General features: G+C 36.7%; 3 protein-coding genes across 4 annotated transcripts in view; all 3 read right to left on the reverse strand.

Annotated features, from left to right (window-relative positions):
• Positions 1-747: 747 nt before the first annotated feature.
• Positions 748-2,280, reverse strand: LOC107602833 (growth arrest and DNA damage-inducible protein GADD45 gamma-like). Its single transcript, XM_016295426.1, has 4 exons — positions 2,155-2,280; positions 1,963-2,064; positions 1,570-1,780; positions 748-1,459 (listed from the first exon to the last, which is right to left on the reverse strand). Exons 1-4 carry the CDS (start codon positions 2,205-2,207, stop codon positions 1,346-1,348), a joined length of 480 nt encoding a protein of 159 aa, XP_016150912.1. The 5' UTR covers positions 2,208-2,280; the 3' UTR covers positions 748-1,345.
• A 3,207-nt stretch (positions 2,281-5,487) lies between these two features.
• LOC107602824 (uncharacterized) lies at positions 5,488-9,290 on the reverse strand. The gene is made up of 4 exons (XM_016295417.1): positions 9,197-9,290; positions 8,406-8,543; positions 7,184-7,379; positions 5,488-6,142 (listed from the first exon to the last, which is right to left on the reverse strand). Exons 2-4 carry the CDS (start codon positions 8,535-8,537, stop codon positions 5,727-5,729), a joined length of 744 nt encoding a protein of 247 aa, XP_016150903.1. The 5' UTR covers positions 8,538-8,543; positions 9,197-9,290; the 3' UTR covers positions 5,488-5,726.
• A 293-nt stretch (positions 9,291-9,583) lies between these two features.
• LOC107602863 (serine/threonine-protein kinase NIM1-like) overlaps positions 9,584-17,716 on the reverse strand; it is an 11,217-nt gene continuing 3,084 nt past the window's right edge. The window contains exons 1-5 of one of the 2 annotated variants that reach the window (XM_016295469.1): positions 15,809-15,819; positions 15,188-15,738; positions 14,210-14,567; positions 11,879-12,147; positions 9,584-10,572 (exon numbers count right to left, since the gene is read on the reverse strand). In XM_016295469.1, coding sequence (XP_016150955.1) covers positions 9,817-10,572; positions 11,879-12,147; positions 14,210-14,507 — 1,323 coding nt within the window. In that variant the 5' untranslated portion in view covers positions 14,508-14,567; positions 15,188-15,738; positions 15,809-15,819 and the 3' untranslated portion in view covers positions 9,584-9,816. Of the gene's footprint in view, positions 10,573-11,878; positions 12,148-14,209; positions 14,568-15,187; positions 15,739-15,808; positions 15,820-17,716 lie in introns of those variants that run through there. The other variant, XM_016295468.1, reaches the window with a different exon arrangement.

The raw sequence follows: 17,716 nt of genomic DNA on the forward strand, positions 1-17,716 counted from the left end.
GCTGTTAAACACATGCAGCTTTCTGTTCAGAAAATTTCCAGTGATGTAACTTTGGAAGACTGAGTGCGAGGCTGACTGGACAGCGTAGCTAGAGATCAAACAAACCACAAATGAGCTTACTGGTAGTTTAGCACCCTTTCTCTAGTAAACCACAAACCATATGCACACAATGAATACGTTGAATCGACTTAGTAAAGCAAGGAAATGAGATTCATATTAACTTGCTGCTAATGTACTTCAGCTTGTGCCAAATTTTTTTTTTTTTATTATTACATTTTATAATTTTAGTTAATGCAATATAAAGTGCATATTATATTTAAAATCATCCCTTGTATTGTAACCTTTACTGTCAAGACAGCTCAATTTCGACTGTTGTGTTTGGTGAGTTCAGCTCAATTAGTCATCTAACGGGTCTGGCTCTACCCTGCCTCTGCTCCAAATGGATGGTGCAAAACCTACACATGACAGAAGTCAGTCCCCCATTGCAAAGGGGGCCCTTCAGTTGAGCAAGCCGTTTAAAGAAAGCAGCTGGTGCATGGGTGGTGAAAGGTCAGGAAGAGCTTGGAGAGATGCCAGTTTCTCTAGTGCATTCGTACCCTCTCTTTCTCTCTTGTAGACTGTGTAACTGAACTGCCCTGAACTCTTATCATCTGATGTAACTGGGTGAAAATAAAACACCATTGGGTGAAAATAAAACACCATTGCTGAAAGCCGACAACTTTGAAAAGAAACATACCATAATTGCATTTGTAAGGTATTTATTTTTTAACATTTATTGCAGAAATGGTGGCTTCTTCACCACAATTTTTACATTGCATTGTGAATATTTGACAAAAAGCACAACTTCATAAGAAAATCCATCTTTTTTCCCCCCAGGATTTTACAAAAGACAAGTTACACTAGTGTCCATGTAATATTTTTCAAACAACACCCCAAGTGCCCATTAGACCTTAAAACATCTTTAAAATGTCACTTAAACACAGTTCCTCTTTAAAATCCACATCTCATTCCTCAAGAACACCAATTCCAATGCTCTTCTTCGCCGTCAATCTCATAAACGTGCTCTCACAGTCCACGTGTCTTTTTCTCTCCTATTGCCTCCACCACAATAGACTTGAGTGGCACAGGAGACTTGACTTGTCCAAGCTCGTCCAAAAAAAGATTCTGAACATCAGCTTTTCCAGGACGGCCAACTGTACGCTGGGTCAGTCCACTTTTTTCTTCCCAGTTGTGAGGGTAATCCAGACAATATCTCAAAGCTTTCTTGCTTTGCACCGGTGTACCCTTTAGGATGGACGTCTTCGACTTGTTTCCGGTTTCATTCACGTGTCAAAGCCATCTCCTATCAGCGCTCTGGCAGAGTAATAGTAGGCACCCATTCGTAGACATTGCGGCTCTCCTCACAGAACAAGCCCAATCTCTCAAGAGCAGAATCTTTCCATGAGTCAGCACTGGGGCTCTTTGAAAAAAAAGAAAAAGTGGTATTAGTATGACATGCAGATGTAGTGCAAATGTAGGCGTTGACAAAGTGTAGGTGTAGATGCAGTAAAGAGAAGTTGAGCAACTCACCGTTACAAGCATGCAGTGTACGTCCTTAGGTTCCTCATTCTGATCGCTGCCCACAATGTCAGCAAGACGTTCAATGTCATTCACACGAACAATGTTGATGTCGTTGTCGAAGCAGAAGGCTTGGATGAGAGTGAAGTGGATCTGCAAGGCGATGTCACATTCATACTCCTCATCCGTAGCCAGGACGCAAAAAGCCACGCAGTCTGGGTCACTGAGGTTGCATAAAGGAGATAAATTGATTAGGGAACGATTCAACGTGTTTGCATATATGCATAAGGATGCATCCAATTATTCATTATTAGGAAGACTAGGAAATGAAAAAACATTTTCATATGCCACCCTCTAATGCATACTTATAGCAACACTTTTAGTAATAAATAAACAGATACTTACACATTCATGACTTGTGCAGACTCATACACCCCAACGGTAAGGCAGTCCTGCTTCTTAGCGGAGACCAGAAGCTCCTCTAGTGCCGTTCCTGCACTCTGCATTCTGGAGAACATAACCGGCGCGTTAGTCCATATTCTTTACGTAGTGCTCACTTGATAAACGAAAACAACATCAACTGAATAAGAAACTCACCTATCGCCAGTAGCAGCTGCGTTATCTTGTCCACTAAATTCTTCAAAAGTCATTGTTTAAATCCACGTTAGGTCGCGTTTCGCGTGCGTTTTCTCTGCGTTGAGCGGTGGGTTTGTGATGCCGTGTCAAGCGCTCGCCGTCTTTTATACGAGATGAGCTGAGTTTCTCGGCAGTGGGCGGGCATTCCGCTCATGCCCGGTTCTGATTGGCTGGCGGCACGGGTGTATGCAAATTACTCTGATGCAAGCGTCTTGACTGTAAACAGCCCACGTGGGTGTTCAAATATCACTCCATCAACAGCACAAAGCACGGCTCGTGCTCTTGAGTACAAACTGCGTGAAGTTGTTGAGTTCATTTTATTACACAATCCATCATCAAGAAGACGGAATTAATGTGGTTAACTCGCATCCCTTACTTTTTAATTTACTGATTTAATTATATGTTCATTAATCTAATTAACCCTTACAGAAAAATAATTGCAGTCTAATTAAGATTATAATTAGTATATTTATTTGGGACATTTTCATCATGGGGCTGGTCCTCACAATGTAGGTGACTTCAGTGTTTTGTGGTTGTTGCTCCAGTTCAAACCAGCTATGTTCCATCCATGAATCCAGCAGGGTTACTGTCCTTGGGACATTTGGTCCTCACAATGTTAGCAAAACATGACCCCCACCACCCCCACAGACACAAAGACTGGTAAGTGAGGCACACGCCACTCTTTTGCATTTGTAAAGGAGTCATCCTTATTTACGTGTCTTTGTCATGTGCCTATTAATGACTGTTTGGCCGGCCCTAAAGCAGGAATAATAGCCTCATGTTCCACCTGCCCCTGGCTTTGTTGCAGCCTGCAGAAAGTGTGTCCCAGTGAGACCAAGAGCCAAAACTTTTGTTCCAACTTCTTAGAAGTCAGTCAGTTGAATGCATACATACAAATAGCAGATAACTAAAACTTCACTCCAGGCCTGTTTAGCTCCTTATGCCACATCTAAAACGGTGAGCGATGTTATTCCCGTAAATAGAGATTAATCAATTATTCAGGAACATCTCGAAACAGCATCACTGCACATATCGGACTACAACATCAAGTCTTGTTCAAACTGGTCTAGGCTATTGGAAGCTTTTTGCAATTCTGTATGGAGTAACCTGCTGAGCAGCCTGGTTAGTTGGTCTTAACTGGTCTGGTTGTAGAGGGGTATAGGCACTTTTGGGGTAGTTAGGATGGTAGACAAAGTCAAGTCTTGTTCAAATTGGTCTAGACTGGAAGTTCTGTAATTCTGTAAGCAGTAGCCTGCTGACCAGTCTATTTAGTCGGTCTTAACTGGTCTACCAGTCTGGTTTTAGAGGAGTTGTAAGCGCTTTGAGAATTATAGCTGAAGACCATTTTAATTGTAAGGGAACCTGGCTTAAACTGAATTTTACTGCAGGGTAGAGTAGATATGACTTGATCTATGTTTATGTTTACCCGCAACTTTTAAATACGTTTCTCCTAATATGCCAAACGATGCAATAACTATGCGTCAATATTTTTAAAAACAGATTTGGGGTTTATGATTGATATTACTCGCAGATCTAGAACTATAGAAAGTGTAGGCTGTGTTAGGCGCCATCTAGCGGCTGTGCACATAGCGCGACCTTTCACGCAGAGTATTGTAAATGTGGCTGAGTGAGTCACACCATACAGATACAAAAGATGCACTTGCTCATCAGCTCAAATAGCAGGGATGATTATTTGCTCATGTTGAAACAATCCACAAATGTATGCATCTGAAACTAAACCCGTAGGGCATTGATACACGATACCACAGTAAAACATAGGACAACTGATAAAGGTTTATGATTGATATTACTCGCAGATCTAGAACTATAGAAAGTGTAGGCTGTGTTAGGCGCCATCTAGCGGCTGTGCACATAGCGCGACCTTTCACGTAGAGTATTGTAAATGTGGCTGAGTGAGTCACACCATACAGATACAAAAGATGCACTTGCTCATCAGCTCAAATAGCAGGGATGATTATTTGCTCAGGTTGAAACAATCCACAAATGTATGCATCTGAAACTAAACCCGTAGGGCATTGATACACGATACCACAGTAAAACATAGGACAACTGATGACCGAAAGTGGCATTATATCAATAGATTATTGTTCTCTAAAGGCACCTGTGTAGAACCAGCGATGGCACAGTGATTCGAGATGCTGTGGCGCCATCTGCAGGTACAACGAGGAAATAAGAAAAACGATTTATCAGCGTTCCACTGATATTTAAATTCCCCTTAAAATTTACTCTGTCTTGGCCATATATATTTAACTTTTAACATTGTAAGCAATTATATTTTGTACTTTTATATCCTTAATGAGCTTTTTGATTTGAGGTTATGACCTTTTTTCGTGTGTGTTGTGTCAAATAGATTGGTGCAGATTTACATCTGTTTTAGCTAGTGCATTTGCATTGAAGTCAGACAGGATAATTGTGGTTTTTATGTTACTTTGTGTTGATTTGCATTTCTTTCTATCAGCATAAAAAGGACATGTCTGGGTGTGATAACGTCCTCGGACATGTATGTACAGAAGATTGACCTAGTTTCAATGTAAGACTTTTATAGATCACTTTCTAAGGATCCCAATGGTCAAATGAGTGCCATTATAGTGTAATTATGATTATTTTATTGTTCATTGACATTTTTTTTGTATCAATTTTCATTGTGAGGAATGACAAAAATGCATTTTTTATAATAAAATGATCATTTTTTAATTAATAATAACATGATCACGACAGAAATAAACAGTTTATGAACATTCCAAGTTTACAGATACATCAGTGCATCATATGACCAAAGATGAAATGAAATCAATAAAAAAAGACTGCAATAAAAGAAGTCTTTTAAAAGACAAAATATCACCATAAAAAAATAACATAAAAATGCTTCTCTGACACAGCAGATCATGACATTTTTTCATATGTACATACATATATAGACATAAACAATGTATTATTATTGTGTGGATATGTGCAATACTATACTACCTCTAAAAGGTACATTTAAAGCTAAATTTACAGCGGTTTAACGGAAGGGGTTCTAAGCCACAAATAATGCGCAAGCAGAAAAAATAGATTTTTCCCTTTTCTAAATACACTCCTATATCACTAGGACTGATCATTTTTCAGTAGTGGAATCTCTATAAGCATGTGGCTCCCTTACTAAAAAGGGGAAAATAAAATGTTACTAGATGCCCAAAAGTCCTAAAATGTCTCAAGTAATACAGACAAATAAATACATTTCCTGAAAATACTAAAACTCAATGTGGACGCAATGCAGAGTTCAAAAAACAACACGACTCCTTCACGTTTCCATTGAAAAAGAATCATAATTTGTGCGCAGATGAATAGAACAATAATGTCCTAAGAAATGGCTGGGTATAAAAAAGTGGTATTATAGCATGACAGTAGATTCATGTAAAAAATAAAAAAATTAAGGAAAAAGGGGTCAGGCTGGGATGCTACAATGAAGAGAAAATGGCTATACTGAATCTTTCATCTAAAACAAAGCAAGTTTTGTTTTAGATGCTCTCCTACATTTCATCAGATCGGTGCTGTTGTATTATAACTGAAGTGGGTTTCTGCTCCATCCAGCTCTCCTTGGTTTTGCTCTGGCCGTCGTACATCACCGGAGACGCTGCTGAGTTCCTGTGGGACTCTGAGAGAGATGCGTCCGCTTTGAGATCTGACTGGGCAGGACTGGGGAAGTCAGCGGAGGAGTTGCTGTTGACCCCAGACTCAGAGTCAGACTGCTCGACCCGCTGGTAGTCAGGTGTGTGGTTCTGAGCACCGGACAGCAGCACCTGGTTATTCTCTACAGTGGCCATGAGGAGGACATCCTGCTCTGGCACTTCTTTAGCAGACGTGGATATAATGTCGTCTTTCAGTATAGCTGGATAAGACCGCAGGGCTCGAGACATTCCTGGAAGGCAGAAGAAAAAACATGTTTTTTAATTATGCATAAAGCACCAGTGCTTAGGTAGAAAACTGATGGGTAAAAAAACTCTTAACACAATTGTTTTGATCCTTTTTGTAAATACAATAATTTAAGTAGCTTATTTTACTTTTCGATTTTTTTAAACTTTACTTTGCTCCAGGCATATTGTAGTTAACCAAAACTAAAAGTAAAAACATTAAAAATTGTTACTTGAAATAAAATAACCGTTAACTGAAATAAAATATATATAAAAAAATTTAAGCTTATTTTATTTCAGCTAGTTTTCAAGGCAACATTTCTCATTTTGGTTTAGTTTAACTTAAAGTAATAAAATAACTAAAACTAATAAATAAAAATTATAAAGACATATTTAAAAACATACTAATAAAAATGACAAAAACACACAACCAAATTGCTAAAGCGCTGACTAAACTTAACATACAAACAAAATGTAAAAATAAAAATCTATTTTAAAATATTAACAAGATACATAATAGTATATCAATGGCACTAAAATGCTACTGTTGCTCCTAGATATATAAAAAACCGTGAAGTTGTATCTTTTTACTATACTATTTACTATATACTATTTTATATACTATTGTACTATTTATATATAACTTTAAACAGTGTTTATTTGAGAAATATTTAGAGCACACATGCTACTAATTTGAATGCAACTTAAAGGGGTCATATGATGTTGCTAAAAAGAACATTATTTTGTGTATTTAGTGTAATGAAATGTGTTTATGCTGTTTAAAGTTAAAAAAACACATTATTTTCCACATACTGTACATTATTGTTTCTCCTCTATGCCCCGCCTTTTTGAAACGTGTCGATTTTTACAAAGCTCATCGCTCTGAAAAAGCGAGGTGTGCTGTGATTGGCCAGCTATCCAATGCATTGTGATTGGCCGAATACTTCAAGCATGTGACGGAAATGTTATGCCCTCTTACCATACTGTGATGCCTTGTCGAGCCGGAGTGACGAGACAAAAACATTAAAACCCATTATAAACGCTGCATTTGTTGCATCCAGTGGGGACATAATTACTGATTATAATGACAGGCTCGAAGACTGGACTGGGGACGGTGTCTGTCTCGCTGCTATCGTGTGGAGGGGGGGTGTCCTCAGAGATGCCGCTGTCGCTGCCGTGAGGAGACTGAGACAAGCAGTTGATAGTCAGGCCGTCCTCTTCCTCTCCCAGAAGACTGCTGAGAAAGTCCTCTGTATCCATTCCACTCAGCATCTGCAACAACAAAGTCTGTCTGTCTATTTAATCTACATAATGTACAATAATGATTTCTATTTAGTTAATAATATACAAAATACATTTATATAATTGTTAACAATAAATGTATTTAATCTGCAACAATAAAGTCTGTCTGTCTATCATGCACAATAATAATTGGTGTCCTCAGAGATGCCGCTGTCGCTGCCGTGAGGAGACTGAGACAAGCAGTTGATAGTCAGGCCATCCTCTTCCTCACCCAGAAGACTGCTGAGAAAGTCCTCTGTATCCATTCCACTCAGCATCTGCAACAATAAAGTCTGTCTGTCTATTTAATCTACATAATGCACAATAATGATTTCTATTTAGTTAATAATATACAAAATACATTTATATAATTGTTAACAATAAATGTATTTAATCTGCAACAATAAAGTCTGTCTGTCTATCATGCACAATAACAACAATAATAATAATAATATATAAAACAAATGCATATAATTGTTATTATATTATTATATAAATTTACATTACTACCTACATTACATTAGCTATCTATCATACACATTAATAATTATTATAAATACTTACATTACCACATAATTATTATTATATAAAAAAAATGTTTAAAATTGTTAACAAATATCTATCTATCTATATATCATGCACAACAATAATAATAATAATTATTATTATATAAAACTACATTATTATAATTATTATATAAAATAAATGTTTAAAATTGTTAAATGTATATAATCTGCAATAATCAAATTATTAGTTATTCTATCTGTCATCTATTTTTTTAAATCTTACATATTATATAAAATATAGAATACATTAATATTCCATAAATACACAAGACAAAAGCATTTGTATCTAATCACTATATTGCATAATACTATAAAAGGTGCCGTTGTATTTCATTTTTATAGATTTTCTTATCATATTCATATCAGACTATATTATGGCTTCTACGTGACAAAAAAACAAACATGAAATTAGATTTTTAGATTTAGATCACTGGACGTGAAGGTTACATACATCTTGCTCTGAAAGCAAATCCTCCAGCAAGTTACTCCCCTCTGTGAGGAACAGATCGCCGGATCCTGGGTCTTCATCTGGGAAGATTAGACCAAGCAGGTCTGTATTCTCCATATCCTCGCTTACTGACATCTGACACTGATTTAGAGAAGTAGAAATCAAATAAGACGATATGAAACGGGGCAGATCCGCAGTGACACTGCGCACTGACAGCTCGATCAAGTTCAGACCCCGCCCACTCATCACGTGACTGCCTTTCCGTTTTAAACACAACACACACGACAACTTCACGGCATTAACTGTCCAGCGTAGAAGTCAGAACAGCAAACATAAAATGGTTAAACTGTGCGTGACAAATAGTTTAAAACTCATTAAACCCTGCAGCAAATACTACTGTAACACGATGACAGGCAGCTCTTTAAAGCTCAGTGCAGATAATAATGTTACCAGTGCAAAGATGATACAGGACAAATTTGAATCGGATTTAGTTATGTGATCCGATTGGCTACGTACTCAACACAGAATTTACAGATTTATTGATAACAATAATAACGCCGATAACAACGCTATTAATAAATAACGTTACAGAACAAAATCTAATACTACAGAACAACTGAATTATGATAAATGGAATATTTTATAGGAAGTAAATAAAGTATTTGGTAAAGCATGTGCCAGGTCTGACATTTGACAGCTCTACAATAACTGTATTGTGAAGAATTGTGAATTTTTCGGAGGAAAGCAAAGTCGACCTCACAGATGCATGTAAAATGCTTTAAATAAACCCTTACCTCTGATGATCTTGAACCGAAATAAGATACGTAGACATGTACAACACATAGGAAGTGCCTTCTCTCTTTGTCCTGTTCCTTGATGAAATCACCCTCCAAGCTCCAACGAGGCAAAAATTGCGTCATCACGTACGGGTGCGTCAGTACGTGCACGTCTTCTACGAAAGGCTTCCTGGGAGTTGTAGTGTAAAATTTCACGCCTCGAATTCGCCATTTATGAGGAAGACTGTGAAAATGTTATTGCAAGTTTAAATCGAAAAATCCTAGAAAATTTACGCTACTTAATTACGATAAATTATAATGTATATATATATATATATATATATATATATATTAGAGGCATATTGTAAAGGGAATGTTTGAAACAATGCAGTTCAAAGCACTTTATTACATTTATTGAATACATTTATGACATGACATCCATGACATTACAAATGCCTTGCGCTCACTCACTTGCAAACTTTCATACTTTCCATTCATTCATATAGACTACTTTATTAGAGGCATTCACTGATCTCATTTTCAATTGAAAAAAGATAACAAAAGAGGTATATCAAATATAACTAGCTGAACTATAGCTCCTGTGAGCTGTCCATTAGTATTTATACGTTTTCTGAGCATCACAGAATGATGCAGAGTTTAGACGTATGCCTAAGGCTCCTGTATGTCTTCAGACGGTCCTTTTTAGCATCAGTTCCATTCACTACGTGAGTAACTACTGGCATGCTCTCCACCGCTTGTCGTTTATGTGTGCGGTGTAAGAGGATTCGATAGACTCCAGTGATGGAGCTCCTGCAGTCTTTGTCTTGGTTGTTGCGAATGTGGTCAGCGGTGATGCCAAGAGCCTCCAGGGCGTTCCTCACCTCTATCTCATGCTCTTCAAGCTCCCCTGGCTTAGACTCAGCCAGATGGAGCGGGTCCAGTTTGAAGGGCTCCATGGCCTTGGGAAACTCCACCGGCAGCAGCCACTCACAGCCCATCATCTGCTCTACGGTGTAGCGGTCAGACGGCTGGGGTTGCAGGATGCCGCGGATTAGTTTCTGGCAAGGGTCCGGCACCCAAGTAGGCACTGTGTACGTCCCATCCAGGATGCAGCGCTTCAGCTTGGCCACCGTTTCGGCACGGAAGGGCATGGTGCCGGTCACCATAAAGAAGAGCATGACCCCCAGGGCCCAGATGTCTACGCAAACACCTATGTAGTGCTCGTCCCTGAAGAGCTCAGGAGCGGCGTAAGGGGGAGAACCACAGAAGGTGTTGAGGGTCTCGTCGCGGCGGCTGACGGTGCTGAAGCCAAAGTCTCCCACTTTAACACAGGTGCTACAGGTGTAAAAAACATTCTCTGCTTTCAGGTCTCTGTGAATGATGTTATTGTCGTGCTGCAAAATAAGAAAGATAAACTACTATTAACTACTAAATATACAGATATTTTGAATTACAATGTTGATCAACAGATTTAACTGTATATATATATATATATATATATAAAAATAAATAAATATAAATCTTATATGTGAGTGTGTGTTTTAAAAAATATATGTTTAATAATAATTTATCTTTTTAAAATGCCAAATTATTTAATAAAGTTTTCTGTGTAAGAATTGCATTTTAGAGGCTTCTTCATAATAATATCATGACAGTTGTATCAACAATTTTTCCTTTACTACAGTATACTTCCCAAAAAATATAATTATCATTATTGTCATTATTTCATTTATATATAAGGTACACCATTGTTTTACATCAAATGTAGCAGTCTTCTAAAAATGCAGATTTATTTTTACTTATGTTTTCTTTTACATTATTAGTCATGTTACAACACTCAAAATAGCAAACAAATAACTAATAAACAAACAAATAATAATTATTAATTATAATATTAATGTTATTCAAAATATTCAATACATCTTCATAAATTCTGCAATTTAATATTTTAAGATAATTTAATTAAATTCAATATATCCTAATAAAACTTTACATACTAAATATTTGACTTCAAATATAGTTTTCACAACTCTCAACATATTTATTAAATATTATTATTTATTGATGCAACATTTTAAAAAGTAAACAATTAATAATTACCCAACTATAATATTAAATATATTTAAAAAAAAAATTTATGCATTTAGTAGACGCTTTTATCCAAAGCGACTTACAGTGCATTCAGGCTATACATTTTTTACCAGTATGTGTGTTCCCTGGGAATTAAACCCACAACTTTTGCGCTGCTAACGCAATGCTCTACCACTGAGCAACAGGAACATATGCATATATATATATATATATAATACTTAAAATTTTACAATTAAAAGACGCATATATCAAATAAGATGAACATTTATTTATATATAATATCTTATATATTCTATAAGATGAATACATACAGATGTATTTAAATTCAGAAATGATCATAGATCATGTGAATGAACTGCATTTTCATTGTACTGTTGTATTTCTGAATCAATTCTGACAAGAAATGGGCATTGTGTCACTGACCTTCAAACTATGTATCTTATAGAAAAACTGAAAAAGTAAACTGGCATGAAATGGCTTAAACCTGCCCAATTTTAAAGGTCAGGAAAACAGAGGAATCATAATGAGAATATGTTTGCACCCTGTAAACATGCAGCCCACTATTATAACAGATTTCCCTTCTATTCATTTGCATCATGTACATCTCACCATATGCTTCACAGCTGAGAGAACCTGAGAGAAGACAATCTTGCTGTCGATGTCGGAGAGCTTCCCCTCTGTGCTGATCTTCGTGTAGAGCTCTCCTCCGCTTGCGTACTCCATGACCAGGTGCAGACGGGTCAGCGTCTCCACCACCTCATACAGACGGATGATATTTGGATGGTGCAGCTTCTCCATGCTTGATATCTCCCGGGACAGCAGCCTTTGCGTCTTCTGATCGAGCTTGGTTTTGTCCAAGATCTTGATGGCTACTTTGTCTGTGGATGACAACATAAAGTTTCAGTTGCAGGAGTTTCTCATTCAGAAAACATTCATATTCTTCTGTCTGTGGGACATATGCATTCCTACTAATTTCAATATATATAAGAATTGTTTAGTCAAACAGCAGTAATAGTCAACTGTCATAAAGGAAAGACATATGAGCAGATTTGGTATCAGATATGGTGCCATGCGATATGGAATATCATTCTACACGCTCTCTTCAAGATCTGCTGCAGCACTACAAATCCTTGAAATGCTCTGCGCATGAATTCACAAATGGCTTTGTAACAGCACACCACAACCTCCTATCCCTTACACACAGCAATCTTTGATGAGGCATACAGCAATTCTAAAGGTCTCGACAGAAATGTGACACCTCAAATCCATCCATCTGTGTCTGGACCAGACAAGTTGTCTCAGCTTGACTTTGACCGAGGGCATGCTTCCCACATTATCAATATAAACTGTTCTCTCAGGACATATTCATCAAGACAATAACACTCAGCAAAAAGCATACTAGGGCTGTCAAAAAAAATATGAATTTCGAATATTCGTCGAATTTAAAATAAAAATCCACATTTTTAGGTGTGTGTTAAGGAGGCAGCCTTATCAGTGGCGTACGAGATGCGATGACGATGTAAGTGTCATTGCATCATTTTAATGCTTTTGTTAGCCTGTCCAGTTGAAGCCACTAGATGCGGCGCTGCTGCGTTGTTAATTACAAATATTGCGGGAAAAGAGAACATCAATGCGGAGAACGTCTTGTTTACGGCAAAACTGAACCCAAGCCGTTCACACAGAATGCATATTTCGCGCATTTTCTAGAGGGACATCTATCACCGTTGCACTTGCGTCTCGCACAAAAGAGCTGCATGTTTAGAAAGCCATGTAAAATTAATGTAAGTTCAACTTTGAAAAAAACATATCTCAAGACTTTATGGCGGGTTTTTTTCCCCATCTGACTGCAACTCGTGTTTTTAATTGAAAAATGTACTCCGTGTGATTGGTTTTTGGCCCTTTGTATTAAACCATGCATACATACATATATGATGCTGTTTTGTTTATAGTTGTTTAAGCAACTTAATTCATTATTCATTGGTTTATAAACATTATTTTAAACATTATGCACTTTTTTTTCACGGATAGTCATGTTATCTTATGCTCGGTGCGCCCTCTTGTGGCTTCAGGAGAGAAGCCAAAAGCTTTTCTTCACCCTAACTGAAATTATGCATTTTAAATTTGAATATAATTGTATGTATTAATAATACATAATGGCTTTTATATTTTTTAAAACATGGGTTAAAACTTCATATAACAGCACTCTGGAATATATCATAGCAATAAATTCAGAAGGAAAATGTTATTTGAAACACATTTTATATTAATATTTTATATAAACTATAACTACCTGTTTTGGACCAAATGTCTTTTAAATCAGTGAGCTGTAATATATACAATTTTGTAAAATTTTCAATATGTTTAGTGAAAGTAAATTAATAATAATTATTAATTATAACATTAATTGTACATAAAAAGAACTACTTTAGAATTTAAGCATTTACTTTATCATTTTATATTCAAATAGACTTATATCTGATTCAACATAGCCTAATAAAACTGTTTACAACACTGTTCAAAAGTTTGGGGTCAATCTTTTGTTTTGTTTTTTATTTTATTTAAAAAAAATAATGAAAAGTGACTATTTAAAAATTTAGCTTTGCCTTCACAGGAATAAATTACATTTTAAAATATATTAAAATAGAGAGCTGTTTTAAAATGGCAAGAATATTTCACAATATTACTTTATTTTTGATATTCTTATTCAAGATCAATGCAACTACAAAACAAGCCTCTAAATGTGCATTTCCAGACACTTTACAGGGTGTCAGTGAGCTATAGGAATATCCCCGGATCACAAAATTCTACAGTGTCAGTGAGCTGCTCTAAAATAAATCTATCAATACTGCAGCCTCCTTGTGAGGAAAACCTCTCAAGAAAGTCAAAGAATATGTACCAATTACTCAGAATTCAGTTCAGAGTCTTTTAACGGACATGTACCTTTCGTCAGAGCGTGGATGCCCAGCTTGACATGGGAAAAGTTTCCACAGCCGATCTCGCCACGTATCTTGTAGAAGCCGATGCGGCGGCCCACGGTGAGCTCTCTCACCATCTTCTCATCTTGGCACATGTCCAGATTGAGTTTCTCCAGTGGGGTAAGGCGGCGCGGCTGGGTCCCCTCGTCGTCCGTACAGATGTCGGAGCTGTCTTGTCGGCTCCATCGGGCATAACGCTGGGGACCCGTGGCCACTTCTGAGACCCCGACGGAGCCCCCCCCAGCCGGGTACACAGCAGTCATCCTGCCACAGGCCACTGGGGGGCTTAGCTCATGGCAGGAGACCTGGAACTAAGGCACCACCTGAAGATATGAAATGATACACAACTAGAGAACCTGCTTTTTTTTTTTAAAATACACTTTTTTAAACCCCTCTGCCTATAAAAAAATCCATTATTTATCAAGGAGCAAATAAATAAATAACATTATGAATAATAATTATTATTTTAATATTTTAATTTCTTAAAATTGTAGTAATTATTTTATATAACATTTTCTATATTGTTTTTACAATAATTTATTCAGTAAAATTTTATTTTTGATATTTGTAATATATATATATATATATATATATATATATATATATATATATATATATATATACACACACACACACACACATTTATTCATAATTAAGTGTATACAAATTTAAATAAAATAATTATATGCAATAATTAACTAAAACTCTAAATATTATTTTTGATATTTGTAATACACACACACACACACACACACAAACACATTTATTCATAATTAATTAAATAAATAATAAATAAATAAATAACTCTACACACAAACAATTTATATTTATAAATATTGTTAGTAATAAATAGTTATTTTATCAACACACTTTAATAAAATAAACGCACAACATGGGGACCGTTTTTCATTAAAAAAGCAAATAATGGATAATCCTTTCTCACCTTCACATGTTGTCCTGTACGTCTGTGTCAATTTCCAAAATTAGCTCATTATCGCCACATCTCAACCCAAGCTTATACACATATCAAAGTATAAAGGAGTAGATGTTTAGGGTCGTCTGCTTCACAGTGCTCTTCTTCCCCTCAGTCCTGCATCTCACTGAACATCATCAGATATGCCCAAATTAATTGGTGCGTTGTCTCAGTGATAAAAATAGACCGCGGATCAGCTTTGAGAACGATGAGTGCTGTGATTGTTGCCTGGCTGCTATAACAAGGCTCCACGTTACTCTGAGTGGCCCTGGCTTCTTGTACGGTGCTTCCTCTCATTTAACATCTTTGCCTGGTGGCTCATTCAGAAATAGGGTCCCACATGGAAAACAGCCACTCCCTCTCATTTGTTCACCTCGGTGTGTATCTTTGGTGCTTCTGACTCACTCTACAGTCGTCTTTCTGGGATTAGCGTGTACAGAGATCCTAATCCGTGCCTTTTTTAGTGGCCCTTACGTCTCCAATTTAAACAGTAGGGACTAAACTGAAGGATTCCCGTTTTCCTGGTGAGAGAGAGAGAGACAAAGAATATATCAAGACTATTACACTGCCTTTATCCTGTCCTTAACTCACCTTTCCTTAAGGTAAACCCTTAGCTTATTTTTTTTATTTAGCTTGTGTAAACCAGCATGTTTGTGGAAAGTTGATGCATTTGCAGCATTTGTTAAATAATTTGAACTATTTACAATGAAATTATAATCATTTTAAGACTCCAATGACAAGATATATATATATTTTTTTATGTATTTATAATTAAGTTTGAATATATCTTCCTACAAATGTGACTCAATGTGTGCATTTGTGTGTGTTTCAGGATGCAATTAAGATGAGTTTGCTGATGTAGTTCCTGTAACAATGTCCCTAAAGAGCAGAATATAAGAACACAGACAGCGGTCGCTCTTTAGAGCCACTGAGTGCTAACAGCACACATAAAACAAGCACTACACACCCATTACGCCACAGTGGGCCACAAATAAAACGATATATGAAGCAATGACAGAATATCAATTCACATATTCAAATGATCAATTCAAATGATTTCTAAAGGATCATGTGACGCTGAAGACTGCTGGAAATTCAGCTTTGCATCACAGGAATAAATTACATTTTAAAATATATTAAAATAGAGAAGTGTTGTTTTAAATGGTAATAATATTTCACAATATTGCTGTTTTTTCTGTATTTTTGATCAAATAAATGTCTTGGTAAGAGACTTCTAACAGACCCTAAGCTTCTAAACAGTACTATAAGTATTACATCATTCAGAATGTAGATATGCGATTGGATTTATGGTTTTCGCCTGATAAATGATGGAACAACCATTTCTACCCATTTTTGGAAAGTGTAAAAACGTAGTTCATAACATTCTACTTTTAGACTGTATGTTTTTTGCACGGGTTTCTTGATCAAAGAACACCAGGTGTGTTGAACTGAGGCAGTTTCTCCACACAGGACTGCTGCACAGACACCTTAGGTGTGACCATGTGTTTTTGCAGGTGGAGGTGAGCGGTGATGCTGATATAAGATGCTGAGCTTGGTTTTAAACAGGGTTCTTTGACGCAATATTCTTTTGTTTTAACTTTCGAGCATCAGCATTATAGAATTGGAGCTAAACCAACCAGATCTGTTGAAAGTGCTTTGGAACTGACCAAGTGTTAAAAACGCAAGACAAAGACAAAAGCTTTGCATCTTTACATGCGTGTATGTGTATTGTACATTTCTCTAAGTACTTGCTTGTGTAACTTTGATAAATAATCAGCAATTTGACAATCGAATGAGAACCCAAACACTCTTACACGCAATCAGCAGATCTTTCTGAGAAGCAGATTTAATCCCCCTTCATTCACTCACGCAAAACAAGAGCTTACTTCTACTGGCGTCAGCACTGAGCATTCAGAGGCCACAGGTTTATACGCACCACTACCCTGATTATAGAATACACTACCGTTCAAAAGTTTTTAGTCAGTAAGTTTTTAAAAGAAGTCTTTATGCTCACCAAGTCTGCATTACAAATCATGTATGATATTGTGAAATATTATTTGAATTTAAAATAGCTGTTTTCTATTTTAAAGGGGTCATATGATGCAATTTCAAGTTTTCCTTTCTCTTTGGAGTGTTACAAGCTGATTGTGCATAGATAAGATCCCTGAAGTTGCAAAGACTAAAGTCTCAAAACCAAAGAGATATTCTTTATCAAAGTTAAGACTCTGCCACACCCCCCTAAAACGGCTCGTTCTAACACGCCCCCACATATCTACCTCACTATGTGGAAATATTAGCATAATGCCACCCAAATGTGCACGCAAAGAAAGAAGGCGTGGTTTCAGTAACCGCAGTTAGTGTTGAAGCAGCCATGTCAGGGAGACGCTGTGTGTTTCTAGGCGAAAGCAAAAGCACTTTATTTGGCCTTCCGAAAGTAGATGCATTTAGGAATCTTTACGATTACTTACAACAGAACAGCAATGCATTTTATGGACGACT

This window comes from Sinocyclocheilus grahami, unplaced genomic scaffold (assembly GCF_001515645.1).
Source record: "Sinocyclocheilus grahami isolate Dianchi unplaced genomic scaffold, SAMN03320097.WGS_v1.1 scaffold336.1, whole genome shotgun sequence".
In the NCBI taxonomy this organism is placed as follows: domain Eukaryota; kingdom Metazoa; phylum Chordata; class Actinopteri; order Cypriniformes; family Cyprinidae; genus Sinocyclocheilus; species Sinocyclocheilus grahami.